A 20,975-nucleotide genomic window follows, 5' to 3' on the forward strand; every position below is an offset into this window, starting at 1 on the left:
GTGAGCCATTTACTCTCTGGCTCGTGACCAGCAGCCCAGCAACTGGTTGCCTCCTAGGAGCGCCTACCCCTGAAGCCTTCCAACCTGCAGGGAGGAGCCTGACCTAAAAGGTTCCCAGTGGAGGTGATCACCATTCCCCACCCAGGACCCTGAAATCTGAAGGCAGTTCCTGATGACCACCTGTTCCCCAAACGGGATATGCCAAAAGGTGCTCACCAGTTCCGTTTTGCTTGCACAAACCTGCCAAGTGACCAACCTACTTAATGCCGTCCACCATAACATCCTTTAAACCACTGTCCTCAGTGCAAGGTAGGTGAAAACACCTCCACCCGTTCAGCCAATCTGGGTGAAAACGAAAAATTCCTACCTGGCCCCAAATGGCGACCAGCCACAGCCTGTACTAATAAACAGGGCGGGAGGGTGGGCGAGCACACGGAGCAACTGACAGAGGGCGGGAGTGGAGCCTGGCCCTTTGCATTGGCCGGCTCCTCCCCCCGCAGCATCAGGACGCATAGCATCCTCTACGTTGCCGTCTCCCTTCTTCGGAGTGGCAAAAGAGTCCCCACCCACCAGCGGCGTTGCCGGGCGGGCGGGAGCTCCATAAACTACAAAACTACAAAGAAAATATTGGGAAGGGTACTACATCTAGGGATAAAGGAAAGATAACCACACTAAACTAAAAAATATTGGGAAGGGTACTACATCTAGGGATAAAGGAAAGATAACCACACTAAACTAAAACCCCAAGAGGAGGAGATCTTATCCCTGTTAGTGTAAATGTTAATACTATAAGTGTTAGAATCACAATATACTTGTAGAGTTCTTGTTTATCTTATCTTCAATATTTATATGTTAATATGTTAGTTGTTATGAGAGAACTTTTTGATCATCTTCTTGTTCTTCACTTCAAAAGGCTATTTTCCAAGTCCTTCTGCCTTTACTTCGGCTTTCTGTCTCTAAAGTCATATACAACCCTGGCAGCACCTGCTCCTGTTTCAGCAGCAGAGTCCTCTTCCGTTCCAGAGGTGGCAGAGTCACTAGATTTCGTTTCTTCCTCCTTGGACTCTTCCTCCATTCCCAGCTGACGCCACAAAAACTCTTTAGCTTTGAAAGTGGAGTCTATCTTCTCTCTTTTATCGCTTATCTTAAAGATGACACCCTCCGGGATCGCCCACCTGTATGATATTCCATTAGTTTGAAGGAAAGAAATTAAATCCTTATAATTTTTCCTCTTTTGTCGAATTTCAAATGGAATGTCTTTTAAAGTTTTGATAGTTATATTTCCCATTTCCAGTGGAATTGCTGATGTCGCTTTTAAAATGACATCTCTGGTCTGTCTTCTTGAGAATCTGATCACAATTTCTCCAGGCAGGCTATTTTTTTAATATAGTTGGAGTATGCCCTGTAGGCTATCTCCATTTCTTTTATGAGCTCATCCGCTGTTAAGCCTGTTACTGGAGTGATGATCTCGCTAAGCAACTTCCTCAGGTCCTCTTTCTCTGTTTCAGGAACTCCCTGGAACCTGAGAATCATGTTAGCTTTTTCCATCTGTAATTGCAGCAAACGGCTTTCTTGGAAGTTCTGCTTTGTTTCCACTTCTCCCATTCTTTTCTTCAATTTCTTGCTTGTGGTGTCTATCTCTTTAATTTTCTCAGTTGCCTGCTCCTCTTTCTTCTCCGTTTCTTTCAGCTGGAGCTGCTGAGATGCAAAGTTCTTATTCATCACGGTCAATTGCTGGTTAATACCATCAAGTTGTTCCATCACCGGCTTAAGCATATCCGCTAACATTTTAATGACGTCTGCTCCCTCTTTCAGTTTAGGGCTCTGACTGCCCGGCGGTTTCGTTTTCAGCTTTCTCTGCTGGGCCGCCATTTTCTCCAATTTGTTTACAGTTTCTAATGTTTCTTCCCAACTCGAGAAATTCGCCCCATGATGTCGATAGTCAAGTAAGTCTCTCAAAACACTCATGTGTTACCTCCCCTCTCCCCCTTCGTGTCGTTTATCGGTTCATTTGCATAAGAGGCGTCCCTCTTTGTGTCCACTCTTATCAGCGGGGGGCCCCCACTTTTTCAGTAAACTGGTTTATTCTGAACTCACGTTAATTGTCGGTCAGTTTCTCTGACCTCGCTCACTTTAAACGCCATTCTGCTCAATCTCCAGTGCTTGTCCCGGTCAAACCAGCTAGTGGTCGAAGGCCACACAGTGACTGGACCGACAGGGTGGAGGGGAGCCTCAATTCTCCAGCATTATGCCATCAAAGAAGCTACCCCTCAAAAGCCCTCTGGCCTGGAGCCTATAGCAAAGGCTCCGTGGGGGTGTCACTTGAGGTGGCACCCCTCAAAGCCGCTGGTGTGCGGATCACTCTCCCGCAGTCCGGGGAGAGCGTCCGCCATCGCTGCTTCATAAACTGGAAGTCCAGCCTACTTGATTTTGTGCATTTTAAGAGCAAATAAATTATTTTGAATATATGCAGATCAAAAGCGGAGCTAGTACCTATCAGTCAGCATTTTCTATTTTTAAAATGTGTTAATATATCCACATTCTGAATTCTTTTTTTGTTTGTTTTACCCTATATTTTGAAGGTCAGCACAGATCTGCATCAAGTCTAAAACAATTCCCAAAAGTGTAATGACACATAAACAAGATTATAACTCCAAGCTTCTGCTCCTGAATAACTGAGTAACCCACTGAATAACTGAGAAGGAAATATTCTCCTGTTCCTAGAAGCAATACTCCTTTTTCTGTTTGGATAGACTGGCAGCTTCAACCCACTGAACAATCCCTCTTGCCAAAAATGACCCCAGTTCTTGACACAGTGAAATAAACAGTTTTCAGTTTGGCTAAAACGTAGACTAAAATTCTTATTTGGAACTTTTCCTCCCCCCTGGCTCAAGTGGCGAGTATGCGCTGAACTCATCTTCCCCCCTGCCTCAGGCACCACCGATCTCCTTCCCCCCTCCACTCTGGCGGCGAGGTTCAAGTGGCTTCCAGCTGCCGGCCCGCCAGTTCTCAGAGCATTCTCTGCGCATGTGCAGGGAACGCTCTTTTAATTTTTACTTTTTAGGTAATTCAAATATTTTTCCAACTTTTCATATTTTTCTGCACACCTGGGCATTGCCCCACGTGTGCAGGAAAATCTCCCTGCCCCCCCAGGTGCCCCCGATGTGCAGATTTAGATATCCGCACACAGGGGGCGGCTTCGCTATTAGTATATAGATGTTATTTGTATCATATTAGAACGGTGTATCTGCATATGAACTTCAAAAACACAACTGAAATTATGGAATAAGTTATATTTCTAATTACTGTTTATCTAGCACTTAACAATATACTAAGATCAGTATCTGATATAGCAGGTGAGGCAGACTGTCAAGGGTTATCGTTCTAACAGAGTCTGAGAACCTTTGAGTGACAGGCTGTTCAAATGGAATTCTGTGGAGAGAGTCAGTTAAGAAGTGACAGTTGGGAACTGACAGTTGAAGAAGTGACAGTTTAGCACTGACGGCAAACTGGGAAATAGTCTGAAGGACTATTGTCACACCCCCTGACATCACCGGAAGTCTGTCAGAAGGGAACACCCACCGCTCAGGCTCCACTGGACTGTTTTGGATTGCTAGCTGGGGGGGGGCGGCGCACAGATCTGCCCTCACAAAGGAGGGAGAGCTTGTACCTGAAGGGGGGGCTCTGCTACTTACCTGGCTGCTTCATGCTCATTGTGGCCCAACTGAGGGCTGCTGGGAGCAGGGGGCGGGGCTTGTTGCATGTGCCTGCCCCCTGAGCTCCTTACTGCCAGAGCTCCACTCCTGTGCACTCCTGCAGGAAATGACCCCTGATCACAGTAGATCCCCATTCAAGCCAAAAAGGGACAGAGCTTCTAGTTGTCAGCGAGCTGCCATTGAGTGCTGTGTAACCTGGCAGCCTTTTGGCTGCGATTCCCCTCCCTTCCCCCCTTCTGGTAGTTCCTTTCACTTCTCTGTAACTTAGGTCTGCTTGCTGCTACAGATAATGCCCAAGGTCGACAGCTGGAGGTGGGAAGGAGTTTTGGCGTTGCTTCGCTTATTATGTATTCTTTGCCTGAGAACTGAGCTTTTGTTTATAATATGGACCGTTGTGTTCCCAAGGGATGAGGCGCTCATTTAACCTGCTTTCCCGCACGCGGGAAGTGGACCCATTGGTCAAGACCTGGTTCAAGTTCGTTTATTATGTTGCCCCTCAGTGCCTGTAGTTATTCCTAACAATTCTTGTGTTCCTGTTTGCTCCATCGCTTTGTAATAAAATTCTACTTTGCTTCAAACGTGGATTTATTCGAATGCTTGGGGATCGGACATTTTGTTAGGAATCCACCTTTCTTCATCACTCCGAATCTGATATTGCATCATGAGCGGAGAAGAGGAGAAGCTACCTACCACTACGGAGGACTCAGGCACTTCCCCTGTCACATCAGCTACCCCAGTTACCACCGTACCGGTAACGGGAGCCGTGGGGGGAACTATGCCAAAGCAGACTCCAGTATCGTGGCCGGCCACTCCGTTGAGGGGCCCCAAAGAACCCAGGCAAGCCTGGGACGATTGGACTATGTTTGACAATCGTGGCACACGAGAGACATTTTCGCTCCGCGGGAGCGGATTGCGAGATAGCTTGTTTGAATAAGGGATGTACCAAGCCAGGGGTTTGGGCAGCCTGGGAAACTCGCTTGAGGGATCCGCAGATCCATGGGTGACAGGTCGGTCGAAGAAGCAGGACAGTCGTACCGCAACTGATGAAGAACGGGACGAACTGGCCGAGAGGGTAGAGGATATCTACCGAACGTTGCAACAATTAATGCAGACGGTGGGCGCAGTGTTCGACGGCCTTCCAGACATGTTGGACCGGTCGATCATGGCAGCACTGGCGAGGCAAGCCGGCCAGCAGCCGCAGATCCTGGCCCAGCCACCAGCACAGCCCATCCCCGGCCAACAACCCGCGCAGCCCGTCGCTCCGGCGGCCCCGCTGATTCCGGCTCCCGCGGGGCCGGGGATCCCGCAGCCGGGACCGACGGCCCCTCCCGGGGCTGCGAGGCCAAAGGATTTGCTGGAGGCGACCTTTGATGGCAACCCAGAAGACCTGGTGTACTTCACGGTGAGAGTGCAGAAATTCGTGGTGCAACATGGGCACCTGTTCCGGGATGACAGTGGCCGAATCGATGTGATCGCTGTGAGACTGAAAGGCACGGCAGCGACCTGGTATGTTGGGTTGCACAACCGCCGCGGCCCCAAACTGCGTAACCTAAGAGAGTTCATGTGGGCCCTGAGAAGCCGGTTTGAAGATGTGAATGCAGGACAAAGAGCTAAGGCGTTTTTGCACACCTTCAAACAAAAATGCCAGTCGGTGCGGGAATACTCCGCGGAATTCCAAAATCAAGCGGCAAAGCTGGGAGACTGGCCAGATCATATTCTTGTTGAAATGTATCGGGTTGGGCTCAACCCGGAGATCAGGGAAACGGTGCTGCGATCCGTGGATCCCGTGTCACTGACAGCAGGGACCCAAGAAGCGGAGAACGCTGAGAACAGGCTACAAACGTTGCGCTTGGATATGGCAGCTGGAGGCGGGAAGGTGACCCAGCAGCAAACCCCAAAACCGAAGTCATCGCGACTATCAGAGGCAGCCAGAGATCTGAGGATGAAGTTGGGGCTCTGCCTCAAGTGCGGAGGGAAAGGCCACTTCGCCGCGGATTGTGGCCAACCACAACCACCGGACAAGACTACACCATCCAAGTCGAAGCCAGCGTCGCCAGCGAAGAAGGGAGTCGCCAAACCCAAATTCGCAAAGGCACTGCAAGTGGCTCCGGAGGATGCTCTTGAGGAATCAGCCGACTCAGAGCCGGAGGTGGCGGGAAACGAGCAAGTCCTGTTGTGAAGGGCGCACAACAGCAAGGCTTAACGTCGGAGGCACCTATAGTGGTGAGAGAACCCCCCTCTCTTTTTTTCGTGACTGTATCTTTGATTAACCCGATTCTGGGGACTCGTGCGGGTGAAAGCACTGATTGACTCGGGGTGTGGCAGAGACTTGATCAGCCCAAGTGTAGTAACAGGGTTGGAGGCGGGCATCAAAAGATTGAAATCCCCCATCATTTTTACTCAGATGGATGGGGCCCCAATGAAACCTTGTGCCCATGAGACTATGCCTTTGAGATTGGGGGCTGGGGAGCATTGGGAGCAACGCACGTTTATTGTCACCCCAGACTCCCAATTTGCGTTGGTGTTGGGAGCCCCGTGGTTGTATAGCCATGACCCATACATTCTGTGGGAAGAAGGGAAAATTGATTTCATGTCGCCCAAATGCCGGCTGCATACGTGGGACGGAGAGTGGGGAGATCCTCCGCCTGTTACATTCCCTTGTGCAGTGCTAACTAATGAGGACATGGCAGCTCTGCCTCTGGAGTATCACGACCTGGCCCCAGCATTTGGGGAGGAGGAAGCGGATGAGTTGCCACCCCATAGAAAAACTGACTGTAGCATCGAACTCATCCCAGGGGCGAAATTTCCCAAAGGGAAAATTTATGCCATGGGGCCAGCCGAAAAAGCTGAGTTGCGGAAATTCATTGATAAGAACCTGGCCAGGGGTTTCATCCGGCCGGCGTCATCCCCGTTTGCAGCCCCTGTCCTGTTTCGGAAGAAGAAAGACAGGGGGCTGCGCTTATGCACAGATTACAGAGGATTGAATGCTGTTTCTACATCAAATGCCTATCCCCTCCCTCTCATAAAGGACTTGCTTGCTGAAGCAGCGAAAGGGAAAATCTTTTCTAAACTTGACTTGCGGGATGCCTATTTCCGGGTGCGGATTAGGGAAGGGGATGAAGGGAAGACCGCATTTAACACACCATTGGGGCAATTCGAATATCTTGTTATGCCGTTCGGACTTCAGGGGGCTCCGGGGGTCTTCATGAACTTGATTAATGAGGTCCTACATGACTTTTTGTTTAAAGGAGTGATTATTTATTTAGATGACATTTTACTGTACTCCCAGGACCTCCCCTCCCACATTCAATTGGTCAGAAAGGTCCTCAAAACATTGCACAAGCATAAACTGTTTGCTAAGCTGTCCAAGTGTGACTTTCACAAGACTAACATTGACTTTCTGGGGTACCGCATCTCGGAGGGAGGGTTAGAAATGGATCCTGGGAAGATCAAAGATGTGGTAGAATGGGAGGCCCCCAAAACCCGCAGACAACTCCAAGGTTTCTTAGGATTCGCCAATTTTTATCGCTCATTTATCAAGGGGTTCGCCCAGATTGCACTTCCCCTCACTGACCTACTAAAGACGAAAGGGAAGGGGTTTGACGCCACGAAGCCAGGGCCCCCGCTGAAATGGTCAGCGGAGTGCGAGGAGGCTTTCCAATGCCTTAAACGCATGTTCACATCTGAGCCAGTTCTGGCACACCCCGACGAGACGAAAAAGTTCATTGTGCAAACTGACGCGTCTGATGTAGCCATGGGTGCAGCTATTTTACAGAAGGGGGAAGATGGGCTTTTACACCCCCTTGCTTATGTCTCACATAAGTTTTCAGATGCTGAGAGACACTGGTCGCTTTGGGAGAAGGAGGCGTCAGCGATCCGGTTAGCGTTATGTACCTGGCGCCATTGGTTGGAGGGGGCGAGGGTCCTGTTCGAGGTTTGGACTGATCACAAGAACCTCAAGACTCTTAAATCACCCAAGTGCTTGAATGCCAAGCAATTACGGTGGGCGGATTTCTTCTCCAAGTTTCAGTTCACATTGCACCATTTCCCAGGCTCTGCTAACTCCCTAGCTGATGGGTTGTCCCGCCTACCGCAACATGAGAGCTTGCAGGACGTCATCATTGACTCGATCTTTACACCTGCCCAGTTGGGCGGAGCGGTGGTGACTCGCAGTCAGGCACGGAAACTCCCCCCGGCTACTCCGACTCCTCCTTCACTTTCCCCCTCCCCGTTGCCCGGCAACGATTGGAAATCCCGCTACGCGGCTGAATTCTCTGAGGAGGATGCGACCCTGGTGGGGGGGGTTGGAAGACTGTGTCCATAGCCCGGATGGACTGTATTATGCTGGGGGAATACTCTATGTACCTATTTCTCTCTGCAGGGAAGTCATGCATGCGGCCCATGGGACGAAACTGGCAGGGCACTGGGGCTTTGTGAAATCCCTGCAACTGCTGCGCCGGCAATGCTGGTGGCCACACATGCGCAAAGATCTGTTGGACTTCGTTCACACTTGTCAGCTGTGTGCCTTGACTAAGCCAAGGGGGGGGGGGTAAGACCCCTGGTTTGTTGAAACCATTGCCAACTCCGGGGAAGCCATGGGACGTCATCTCTATTGATTTTATCACTGACTTGCCCCCCAGTAAAGGAAAGTCGGTGATTTGGGTGGTGGTTGATTTGTTTTCCAAACAAGCGCATTTCATCCCCTTCCCCTCACTGCCTACAGCACAACGACTGGCTAAAGCTTTCCTATCTCACGTCGTACGCCTCCATCTTCTACCTTCTAAGGTGATCTCCGATAGGGGTACACAATTCGTTTCTAAATTCTGGAAAGAACACATGAACATCATGGGGGTGGAGCAAGGACTCAGCAGTGCTTACCACCCAGAAACTGATGGCCAAACCGAACGGGTTAACCAAACCCTGGAGCAATATTTGCGTTGTTATACCAACTTTTTGCAGAATGACTGGTCTGATTTGTTGCCTTTGGCTGAATATTGCTATAATAACAGTTTACATTCTTCCATTGGGATGTCGCCTTTCAGGGCGGTATATGGCTATGACAGCCCACCCCTTCCTCTCCTGGGGGGGGGAACCTCTGCAGGGGGGTGATGCGGTGGAATGGTGTAAGTCTTTGCAAGAAGCATGGCCTTTATTATGCCAAACCTTGGAGGCTGCAAAAGCCGCGTATAAGGCTCAGGCTGATCGTGACAGGGTGGTGGGTTGGGGTCTTCAGCCTGGTGATTATATGTATGTATCCACGAAAAACATTAAAATGCTGAGGCCTAGCAAGAAATTGGGATGGAAATACATTGGTCCTTTTAAGGTACGAAAGATCATAAATGATGTGGCTGTTGATGTGGAATTGCCTAAAAACTTGAGATCCTTACATCCTGTATTTCATTTTAGACTCCTTAAAAAGGATACCGGTCAATCAAAGTGGCGACCTGTACGTGAGCCGCCTCCCCTTGTGTTGGTGGAGGGCCAAGAACATTTCGAAATTGCTGACATCTTAGATTCCAAACTGAAGCGTGGTAAACTGTGGTATTTGATCGAATGGATTGATTTCGGACCCCAGCACCAGGAATGGGTGGAAGAAGGGGATATTCGGGCCCCTTATATGCTCAGAGACTTTCACAAGAGGTTCCCGGACAAACCGGGAGGTCTCCCGCCCAAACCGGGAGAAGGTGGTTAGAGGTGATTTTAGGGAGGGCAGTATGTCAGCGAGCTGCCATTGAGTGCTGTGTAACCTGGCAGCCTTTTGGCTGCGATTCCCCTCCCTTCCCCCCTTCTGGTAGTTCCTTTCACTTCTCTGTAACTTAGGTCTGCTTGCTGCTACAGATAATGCCCAAGGTCGACAGCTGGAGGTGGGAAGGAGTTTTGGTGTCGCTTCGCTTATTATGTATTCTTTGCCTGAGAACTGAGCTTGTGTTTATAATATGGACCGTTGTGTTCCCAAGGGATGAGGCGCTCATTTAACCTGCTTTCCCACACGTGGGAAGTGGACCCATTGGTCAAGACCTGGTTCAAGTTCGTTTATTAGTGCCTGTAGTTATTCCTAACAATTCTTGTGTTCCTGTTTGCTCCATCGCTTTGTAATAAAATTCTACTTTGCTTCAAACGTGGATTTATTCGAATGCTTTGGGATCGGACACTAGTCAAGAGAAGTAATCTCTGCCCAGTGAAAAGGCAGATAAGTCTTAAAAGAGGAGTGATCCCTTGTCTGTGTAGAGAGAAGGATTTTGGGAACTTGTTTGTACATTCCTGCCTTCTAAACATGAAATGTCAGTGAAACTCAGAAACCTATGCTTGCAAGTTAAAGGAGACACTGAAAATAAAGCCTCTCTTTTCAAAGTTTCAAAGACCTTGTTGAAAAGCAAGAACTCTTACTTGTTGACAATATATTAGCTGGATTTAGTGTGACTACAAAGTTCCTTCAGTTTTTATTATTGGTTCACCTCATACATCCTACCCCTGAATACACCTGACCTTTCCCCCTCCAAATTAAATAAACAATTTTGCTTATTTTTGAACTCATTCAATACCTACATGCGCCCCCTCGCCCATATTATCTGGAGGTATAGGCTGGGGTGTCGCCAGTATGCAGATGACACCCAGCTCTATCTACTGATGGACGGTCACCCGGACACGGCCCCTGGAGATCTGGAGGAGGTGTTACAGGCCATGGCTGGATGGTTGCATCAGAGCCGACTGAAGCTAAATCTATTTAAGACGGAGGTCCTGTACCTTAGTCGCAGGGGATTGGGACAGGGGATCAGGCTCCCAGCCTTCGATGGGGCTCCATTGGTCCCGACCGAGGGTAAAGAGCCTGGGGGTGTTCCTGGATGCCTCCCTCTCTATGGAGGCCCAGGTCACAGCCACTGCCAGGTCTGCCTTCTTCCATCGGAGGCAGATCAGGCAGCTGGCTCCACACCTCACCTCCCAAGACTTAGCTACAGTGATCCATGCAGACTTCCAGACTGGATTATTGAAACTCTCTCTATGAGGGGCTACCGTTGACCCTGATCCGGAAGTTGCAGCTAGTGCAGAACACAGCAGCGTGGATGTTGACGGTGATGCCTGTGCAGGCACACATCCACCCAGTGCTGCGCAACCTGCACTGGCTGCCTATTAAATTCCAGATCCGTTTCAAGGTGCTGGTACTTAACTTCAAAGCCCTATACAGGCAGGGGCCAGCATACCTTCGAGACCACATCTCTCCATATGAGCCCCGTAGAGCACTAAGGTCCACCAATCAACATCTTTTGGTGGTCCCCAGCTTCAGGGACGTCTGACTTGCCTCAACCAGTACCAGGGCTTTTTTGGCCCTGGCCCCTGCCTGGTGGAATGAGCTCCCGTGTGAGATCAGGGTCCTGCGGGATTTTATTTATTTATTTATTTATTTTATTTGGGATTTATATCCCGCCCTACCCATACGGCCCAGGGTGGCAAACAAGCGGCAACGCCGGAAATAAAACATAAATTACAATAAAACCTTAATAAATACAAACTAAAATGGTGCTCTACAATTCATTTAAAAATTCAAGATGGTCGATGTCCCTCACTGGCGGCCAATGATATAGAAGCAGGAACGCCAGAGTAATGTTCCTCTTGTGGGCAACGTCAGCCCCTGCCCAAAGCCAGGTAGATGGCAAATCAAGCCACGGTGGTGGTATAGTGGCGGCGGCGGCTCCTACTCGAAAGCCTGGCGGAAGAGCTCCGTCTTGCAGGCCCTGCGGAACTGTACCAGGTCCCGCAGGGCCTGGATCTCCACCGGGAGCTCATTCCACCAGGTAGGAGCCGCCACCGAAAAAGCCCTGGCCTTGGTTAGGGCAAGCTTGATATCCCGAGGGCCTGGAACCACTAGGAGGTCCAGACTCCCCGATCGCAGCGCTCTTGGGGGAACATATGGGGAGATTTATTACAATTCCGCAGGGCCTGCAAGACGAAGCCCTTCCACTGGGCTTTCGGTTGAGGCAGCGGGTGTTCCCCTCCTTGGGTCAGCCTCCATTTGTAGACTGGGTCTGAGATCCTAAACTTTATAGATCTTTGGGAAATTTAATTGCTAGTACCATTGAGATATCTGGCTTTTTACTAGAGCTGTATGGCATATATGAGTTATGTTATTTTATATTGTGTTTTAATGTGGTTTTAATTGTATTGTATTTTATGCTGTTGGAACCCGCCCTGAGCCCATTAAGGGGAGGGAGGGATGTAAAACCAAATAAATAAATACTTTCAAAAGCCTCTTGCTGTCATGCCTGCCCCTGACGTGTCTACAGAAGCAGAGCCTGACAGCCAGGAACAAGTGGACTTGGCACCTTTAACTGAGGAAAATGTAAGTCCTGAGGAGGATAGAACTCCCCAGGAGACACCTGCGTCTGATCAGGCACTGCCTGGCCCAAGTGGATCACCACCCGAATCTCCCCCACCTGTTAACCGGGTCAGAAACCAAAGACGACAGGAGCTGAATGAAAGAAGGAAGGCTGCACACATGCGCAGTCGATGCTCATTCAGTCCTGAGTTTTGACAGCAGCCTGGACCTTGTTTCAAGGAGCTAATGAATTAATGAGCCAGCACACTATTTCAACAAACCTGGTGCTTTGAGCAATTCGTGCTGGCAACTTCGGTTGACAGAACCAGGCACTCTGTGCGACCTTGCTTCGGATCCTTTGACTTCTTGGCAGTTTGTCACTCGGCTTCGGAACTCTGGCTTCTTGACCCTCGGCATCGTGTTTTGACTACGGCTTTGGCTCTGCGTTTATCTGACTTCACCTGATTTATGGACTCTGACCTCCGGTACGTCTGACTCTGGCTGTGTGAATTGTTTAGGACTTGTTTAAACATTTTACTGACAAACTCTTGGCTGAATCCCGGACTGATTATTGGACTTGCTTTGGTTAATCTGCGCTCCCTGGCTCTGCCTTGACACTTGCGTAGAATATTAGCAGGTGATTTTTGTCTTTTCCCTCAAGTCCCTGGTTTGTCCAGCATCAAAATATATAATAATGTGACAAGGTGGGACAGCCATAGACCAGCAAATAAGAAGAAAATAGATATAGGGGCTGCTCAGCAAGAAAGAAAGAAGAAACAAATGGAAAATTCTGTGTGAGTGGGAGGGAAGAAGGTGAGATTGCCATAGCAGGTAACTGATTTTGGTTTATGGCCTCAGAGACTGATGGAAGACTGACACTGGCAGATGACTGATTGATGAATACTTTTTCTTTTGTCCCATAAATCAACCATTGGCTTGACAGAAGTAAAATGACTGGGGTGATAAATTGTTAGCCTTTAAAAAAAATGGATTCCTGCAGATTCAACACAGATTCTTGATTCTGATATGCCACATTTTGAGGTATACCAATTTTTGTTCATTTTGGGTGCATGTATCTAAGGCAGGCATTTGTCAATAAAACAGGAAGTACAACAATACTGAAGGAAAATAGCTTTCACTATTCTTATCCAGAAATATTTAACTTTGAATCAAATAACTGAGATAAAGTGATTGGTAAATACCATAATGCAAATATTGTGAAAATGCCTCAGTTATTACAGAAGTAAATAAGATGACTGCAGCAGAATTTATTGCCAAAATAGATGCTGTAATGCGTTGTACTTTATCCTACAGGAGGTTGAACTCTGTCGTGTTAGCAGCCAAGAAAAACTGGGGTTGACTGTCTGTTACCGCACAGATGATGAGGAAGATGCAGGAATCTATATCAGTGAGGTAAAGATCTGGTAACAGAAATAAAAATAAGCATTCCATAGTTTGATTGGAAAAATTCTGGCTGTTTGTTGTCCACTGAAATTAGCAGATATAATTATGTCAACTGAGCTATATAATTGTTATTACTAGCTTGTTTGTTTAATATAAATACTTCAAACACAGCAGCAGCATTAGGGGGGAAATGCCCCAAAGGTTTGAATGTTCCCTGAAATTCAAATAGCTGGAGCCTCTTTCTTTAATTCCTTATATCTCTGGTAGTGTTTGCAAAAATTGGCCTGTGTCCATGGTCAGCCTTCTGCCTGAAGCTAATTGATAAATAAAAAAGTGATATTTTCTTGCAGCTGGATGTTTCTTTAAAAACGGAAAGTGTGAAATTGTTGATCTCCTAAGAAATAGACATAATTTGTCAGTAAAATCTGCCTTCTAACCAAAGAATTAGAAAGTATAAAGATTTTTTTAAAAATTGGGAATTAAGGGGAAAGCCTGGAAATTACAAGGTAGTTTACCTCACATTGGTTACAGGTGAATTGATGGAAAGCATTAGTAGAAGTAGAAGTATTAGGCATGCTGAAGAAAATGGCTTCTACAAAGGGAAAGCTTGCCTTATCAATCTTTTGGAGTTCTTTGGGAGTATTAACAAGAATGCGCATAAAGGAGATCTAGTTGATACAGTTGGATATCAAAAAAGCTTTTGACAAAGTACCTTGCCAGATATTGTGTAATCCTAGATGTCACAGAATAAGAGGATACATAATTCTATGGTTTACCCACTGGTTAATCAACAGGAAGTATAAGGTAACGGTCATATATCACAACAAAAGGGAGGAAGCAGTGGGTTTCTGAGGGCAAATGATCTTAACTTTTTCAGAAATGGTAAAATGAACGATGATATCAGATTATTCAGGATACTGAAAAGAAAGCAGGGTGTGAAGAATTCCAAGAGGATCTTCTAAACTGGGTTTCTTCCAGGACTGTACAACTAAGTGAGCTTATCTGAAAGACTTTCCAAGCTTTCAGGTAAGCCTTTTATAAATGACAGCACATAGACTCAGAATACCTAAACTGCACAACCCATGTAAGGATTATGCCAGTTCTTATGTTTATTAACACTAGCTCAACAATGTAGTAGAATCAATACAGATGGAAGTGAATTGGATAAATTGACCAACAACCAATAATATTGTCCTTTTAGATCATACATTAAGATTTGATAAAGCAATCCTCTACTTGTATTCATATTTTTAAAAAGCTTCCATTCCCATATTATGGTTTAATCCTGTTTGGAATCACTAAGCCTTTCCCTTCATTTAAGTGGATGTAATTATGTTGTCTTTCATACCTGATTAAACACTTCAAAATCATTTTCTCTCTAGCAATGCACAATGTGGTATAGCTAACATCTACTTGGAAATGTTTGGCTTGAAAAATAGTTCTTACCATGACAAGGTAAAATGAATGAGTTACTATCAAGAAAAAGGTGATAGATAGTATTGCCCCTTTGAACAGTTGGTCATTATTTAAGAACAGCTATAGTGGCTCTGGGGAAGCGGGCAACTTTAATGGAGCCCTAAATATCCATTTAGGGTAAAATGAAAGTTAAAAGAGTTAAACCAAGATTCATTATGTAATTATCAATGCAAAAGAATTTGTATTTCCTTTACCCTTCTATTTTACTTTGTGTTTATCCTGCTAGGTAAAATGCTGGTCCATAAATATTTTATAAAAACAGAAAAACTTCTTTTTGCCTACTACTTGCAGAAGCACACATCTGTTAGGCAGTAGGCTTACTTGTTATTGCTTCTCAAGCATCACCCTTATTTTTTGCCTATGAATCCTGCCATTAATACTGCATTTCACACGAGTTGTAAGCTTATGATTCTCGAACACCACCTCTTTCTAGAAAGCGCATTTCCAGCTCAAATAGAGCAAGGAAGACATTGTTGCCCATCTCCCTGGAGAAAATTAAAGAACCAGACGTGTTGAGGAGTAGTAATGGCAGCAGTTTAATGCAGCCATTCAGTTACTGGGACAGTTACTGGGAAGGCATACCTGTTTAAAGCCGTCCTGTCTTTCCAAAATGTGATTTTTACAGTAGAGTTTGGAGTTTTGAGACAAGGTATTCACCTAACTTGAAATGAATATGAAACTTAGTACTTCAGTAAATTCTAAAAGGTGATGGATATTTGCCAAGTTTTTAGAGTTAATATTGGGATTTTTACCCTATGTAGATTGATCCAAACAGTATTGCTGCCCGAGATGGACGGATCCGCGAAGGAGATCGGATTTTACAGGTATGTTACTATAAGCCTTGTTTCCTACTCCAGTGCTTAACAAAGAGTATACTCCATGGTTTATATGTATAATTAATAATCATTTCTGTCTCAACATCCGTTCCAGAGTAGAGAAGTTATATAACCATTATAGACTGGTTGTTTTACTGTAGCATAGGGTTTTACTGGAAGAGACAGTAATGCTAGGAAGAGTTGAAGGCAGCAGGAAAAGAAGAAGACCTACCATGAGATGGATTCAGTAAAAGAAGCCATGGCCTTCAGTTTGCAAGACCTGAGCAAAGTTGTTAATTATAGGATGCTTTGGAGCAGGGGTCATTTTGTAGAAAAAGAGGTGCAGGAGCTCATTAGCATAACTCATTAGCATATCTTATTTGCATATGCCACACCCCCTGACATCACTGGGAGTGTGTCAGAAGGCAACACCCACCGCTTAAGCTCCACTGGACTGTTTTGGATTGCTAGCTATTGGGGGGGGGAGGAACGTGCAGATCTGTCCTCACAGAGGAGGGAGAGCTTGTACCTGAATAGAACTTGGTCTTAAAGGTGCCACTGGACTGTTTTGGACTGGGAGGCTGGGGGGAGCTCTGCAACTTATCTGGCTGCTTCTTGCTCTGACTGTGGGCCGCTGGGAGCAGGGGGTGGGGCTTGTTGCATGTGCCTGCCCCCTGGGCTGTTTACTGCCGGAGCTCAGCTCCTGTGCGCTCCTGCAGGAAATGACCCCTGCTTTGGAGGTTATTAATGTATAGGGTCACCATAAGTTGGAAGACAGTTGATGGCACTTAACACACACACACACACAAGGAGGGCCTGGCATGATGTGGTCCATGGGGTTGCGAAGAGTTGGACTCAACTGTGAACAAAAACAACAACAACACCACACACAAGGTTCCATAGACAAACTTTTATAAACACCAGATATATGAAGTATCTAGTTGTATTTGAGATCATGTTTTTCACAGAGTATTTCATATGAATTTTACTCACATCTCAGCTAATGTTTATATGCAGGATTTCTCAGTTCATTCATTGAATCATAGAGAGAAAAACTGCTGCTTGTGAAAGTTCCCCTTCCCTTTTTACCTGGTCACCACTACTGATAAATTGCTGGTTGTTACAAGAGCATGCAATTGTCATGTTTGCTTGGATAAATTTCAGTTTGAGGATTGAACAGAGTACTTGGGGAGATCCATGCCGCAACCTCCCTCCCTTAACCTTACCTTTCTTGACATATCAAGCTGTAGGGTAGGGATCGCGAACACTTTTGAGCCTGAGGGTACCTTTGGAATTCTGACACAGTATGGAAGGTACAAGCACAAATTGCAGGAATTGGAGCCAACCAGAAAATGTCTGTCATGGGAGGTGAAGCCTACCACAAAACGTCAGGGAATGAAGTTACTCTGATAATAACTCTTCAGTATTTCAGGCAGAAACTCTGTTTAATAGGATGCCTTTTAAAATGAACATATCATTTAAAAATATTTTCATGCGTGCGAACACAATATTGTGTTGAAGTTCCTTGTGCTGTGGTAACAGCTGTTGCTGTAGCAACTTTTTAAAAATTACACAGTTGATCAGCTCTCCAGTAGCCAATCAGAAGCCCAGCTGGGCAAAGGCCCCACCTGGTTCCACCCACTTTCTCAAAACTCTTGGCAGGTGCCAGGAAAGGTGTTGGACACTGTAGTGCCTGTGGGGACCCCTGCTGTAGGGAACTGATTGGCTGGATCCAAGAAGCAGTGAATGCCTCTTTGAGAGATTAATAAGGCACAAAACCAACCCTAAAGAGCCCCTCCCCTGGAATGCCAAGGCTTTTTATGTCTGTTTCATCTATCTTTATCTCACCCTTCCTCCAGAGAGCCTAGAGATTGTGTACGTAGGGTTTTATTCCCCCCCATTCAATGTTAGGTTTACAACAACCTTAAACTGAAGACTGAAAGAGTCAGTGGTCCAGTAAGTTTCATAGCTGAGTAGTGATTTGAACTGGTATCTCTCAGTTCGCATCCAACACTCTAGCCACTATGCCAGACTACACTTCTGATAGAACACACCAAACCCTGCATATCATGTGAGATCTCCCCGTCTGTCATAATGCATGCAGTGGCTAATGAGAAAGTTGTTCCTGTCACCAGGCCAACCAAGGCATTACTTCTTTACTAGGGAACTGGCTAGTTATCTACTCCTATCCAAGAGCAGCAACTAGCACTTCCATGGTAGTTTGTTTCTGGCCCATTCACTTCTGTTGCCTTTGGAACCACGTGGTTGGATACAGGCCATAAAAACTGCATTTGAAGATCCAGGAAAGCTAGAGAGTGTGCCTGCAAAACTGAACATATAAAAACTTCAGACTGTAATACAGTTTTCTCTAGCAAGGTCTTTTTCAAGGTCTACGAGCCATAAATATCCTAAGAAGAATGTGCAGGAGGGTTTGCTCTGCTACACAGCAGGCTGAGAACTTGATATGTTAGAAGACGGAAGGTTTGTTTCTAAAACCTATACATGTTTATTTAATACATTTTTGGCAATGCTGATGTCAAAAGCATAAAATTTAGAATTCCTCTCAAGCATTCTAATACTTTTCATTTTTGCTCCTGACCACTATTATCTGTGTGTGTACTTGCCAATTATTCTTTGGAGATGTTTGGGTGAATTTTCATTCACTTGTCTAGCAGTGCTTGTTGGCAATGGCAAGTTGGTTTTGTACAAACCTCCCTATAATTGCTATATATTAATTCAGCTTGCATGAAAGCCCACGGAATGTTTCAAGATCAGTCTGATTCCATCCCAACAGTTCTTTCATTTCCTCAGGAAACATCTTTGCTGAAAACATAGCTTTATTTCTTACTGCACTATCAGATCAGGGAATCAAACAAATCTCTGGAACACAATAAAAACTGCAAGTTACCTGAATGAAACAGCCCTTACTCTGAAGGAAAATTATAAGCCATGGTTGAGTATGAAGGCTTGTGCTGGGATACGTTATTTTATTTCTTTGTCTTGTAGAGAATATGAAAAAAGGCTTCCTAGTATCCAAATTGTAGAGTAAAAATTACTTATATCTCAGTACCTTACTTTGATTGGATGTTTGAGTGATATGAATTTTAGATGCACCAGAATTGAAAAGCAGTGGGCCATGTAACAGATCTGTCCGTGTCACTGCACAAGTTTTTATATTCAGGGTACTGGCTTTATATACTCTGTGCTTTAAAAAAAATTACCAAGATAACCAAGGTCTGTACCAGGGCAGAATAATCTGTATAAACTATGTAAACTAAACTTAGTCACACACATTTGCATTTTTTGCTTTGTCTAGTTCTAGAGAGAAGCTCCGACCCCTCTTTGCCTTTTGAGACTTCATTAAATATTGTCCACGTACATGCTTATGCAAAGCATAGGACTAGCACCTTGGGGTTTTTTTAAAAAAAAAATGAAAGTGCAAATTGCTGGAATATTGAATTCTGCCACAGTTACCAAAATCTGTGGGCTTTGTGCTTATAGGACAGGCTTTTTTCCATGATATTTTCCTTGAATGTATTGGAAGGTATAGGTACAGCATACACTGAATACCTTTTATAATTTGCCTTGATGCCTAAATAATCTGTTGGGACTAATGATGGAGAAGTCCAAATACAGGGGAAAATATGCTAGAAGAGACAGGGCTTTTGGCAAATGATATATCTGTTGTATATGTGGCTGTGCTAATATATGGGCAGGAGTCTGATAATTAAGATTATCACAAAATTAATGGGGGGTTGTCTTTCACACTGGACAATGTACTGGCTCCCTGCCTACCCTTGAGATAAATCAGAGGAATAGAATTTGGCAATCTTATTTTGCAAGGATGACGTTAAAGTAATTGCAAGATTTTAGTGATACAGAATTTTCTGAAGGACAAGTGAAGTCTCTGGAAACCCAGTTACTTCTTTCCGGGTTTTTCTCCCAACAAAATATCCTGTATTTTCCTTATAAGCTTCCGTTAGCATGATTTATGTAGTACTTTCTGCAGTATGAGATATAAATTTGTTATATTTGTATATTAGGATTCTGGTTGCAGTTCAGTCCTGGATTATGGTTGTACTTCAGTCCCTTTGAAATTGATGGTGGGGAATCCAGTCGTTCTAGTAGATCTGAATTACAGCCACAAAATAAAACTATAAAGGCCCTTGTAAAATCCTATTTGAATCCACAGACACCTGTGTTTGTTCTGTTGCTTATGTAGAATCACTGACATCTCTGTTTCTATTCATGGCAGGGTGGCTGGGTTTAGTGGTCTCAGTAGCATAAGGTATCGTTAACAGGACTGTGATCCAGGGTGCGATTAAATGAACCAACTACTTAATTGTAAAAGATGACTGTTGTTCAGGGTTTGTTTGATTTACTTCACATTTATATTTCTGAATAAGTAAAAAGAGTAAGCCCTCAGAGATTTTGACTAGAGTTTGAGGGTATATATAGCACCTAGTGATGCGGTCCACGCTGGTGTGACAGGGTGTTTTGTTTTGTTTGTTTTTTGTGATGGTACTAACCATTACTGAACACCTTTTTGGAAGGCTCTCTTGTCAGGATCCAACTACTTAATTGTAAAAGATGACTGTTGTTCAGGGTTTGTTTGATTTACTTCACATTTATTTTTCTGAATATGTAAAAAGAGTAAGCCCTCAGAAATTTTGACTAGAGCTTGAGAGTATATATAGCGCCTAGTGATGTGGTCCATGCTGGTGTGACAAGATATTTTGTTTTGTTTTCTTTGTTTTTGTGATGGTACTAACCATTACTGAACACCTTTTTGGAAGGCTCTCCTGTCAGAATCTATGTGCACCTGTGTGCCCTATTCAGCCAAAGGAAGAGCGAGTGGACTTTCAGGTAATGGCTCATTTAGAGCTAAGCCTTTGTTGCATTCCTAATACAGAGTATCCACTTCCTCAGACTTCTGCCAAATCCTTTCCATCAAACTTACCCTGTGGGATGACAGTGGCAGGAAGTCCTCCCACCCGTAGAGGCATCAGGCTTAAGGCTTGAACAGAATATTCACAGATATTTTCTTGCAAAGAAGATGGAACTTGGTGGTGATGCCCACCTGCAATCTCTCTGCTAAGGCCCTGACCCATGGGCGAAAAGCCATCCCCTCAGGGCCCTGCTGCAGTGCAGAGGCTAGTGCCCAGTCCAGCCCTCAAATCGGGTATGACATATCTGGTGTCCTGGAAGGGCTTGAGGCCACACACCATTTGAAATATATATTTTTTAGTTTTG

At 45.5% G+C, this 20,975-nt stretch overlaps 1 protein-coding gene across 1 annotated transcript in view; it reads left to right on the forward strand.

The window, feature by feature from the left end:
* LOC107107121 (PDZ domain-containing RING finger protein 4-like) overlaps positions 1–20,975 on the forward strand; it is a 274,894-nt gene that overhangs the window by 236,569 nt on the left and 17,350 nt on the right. Inside the window, exons 4-5 of the mRNA XM_015407360.1 lie at positions 13,342–13,440; positions 15,669–15,731. Of these exons, the coding sequence (XP_015262846.1) occupies positions 13,342–13,440; positions 15,669–15,731 (162 nt within the window). The remainder of the gene's footprint in view (positions 1–13,341; positions 13,441–15,668; positions 15,732–20,975) is intronic.

Source organism: Gekko japonicus, unplaced genomic scaffold (assembly GCF_001447785.1).
Source record: "Gekko japonicus isolate JY-2015 unplaced genomic scaffold, Gekko_japonicus_V1.1 scaffold290, whole genome shotgun sequence".
NCBI classification, from domain to species: domain Eukaryota; kingdom Metazoa; phylum Chordata; class Lepidosauria; order Squamata; family Gekkonidae; genus Gekko; species Gekko japonicus.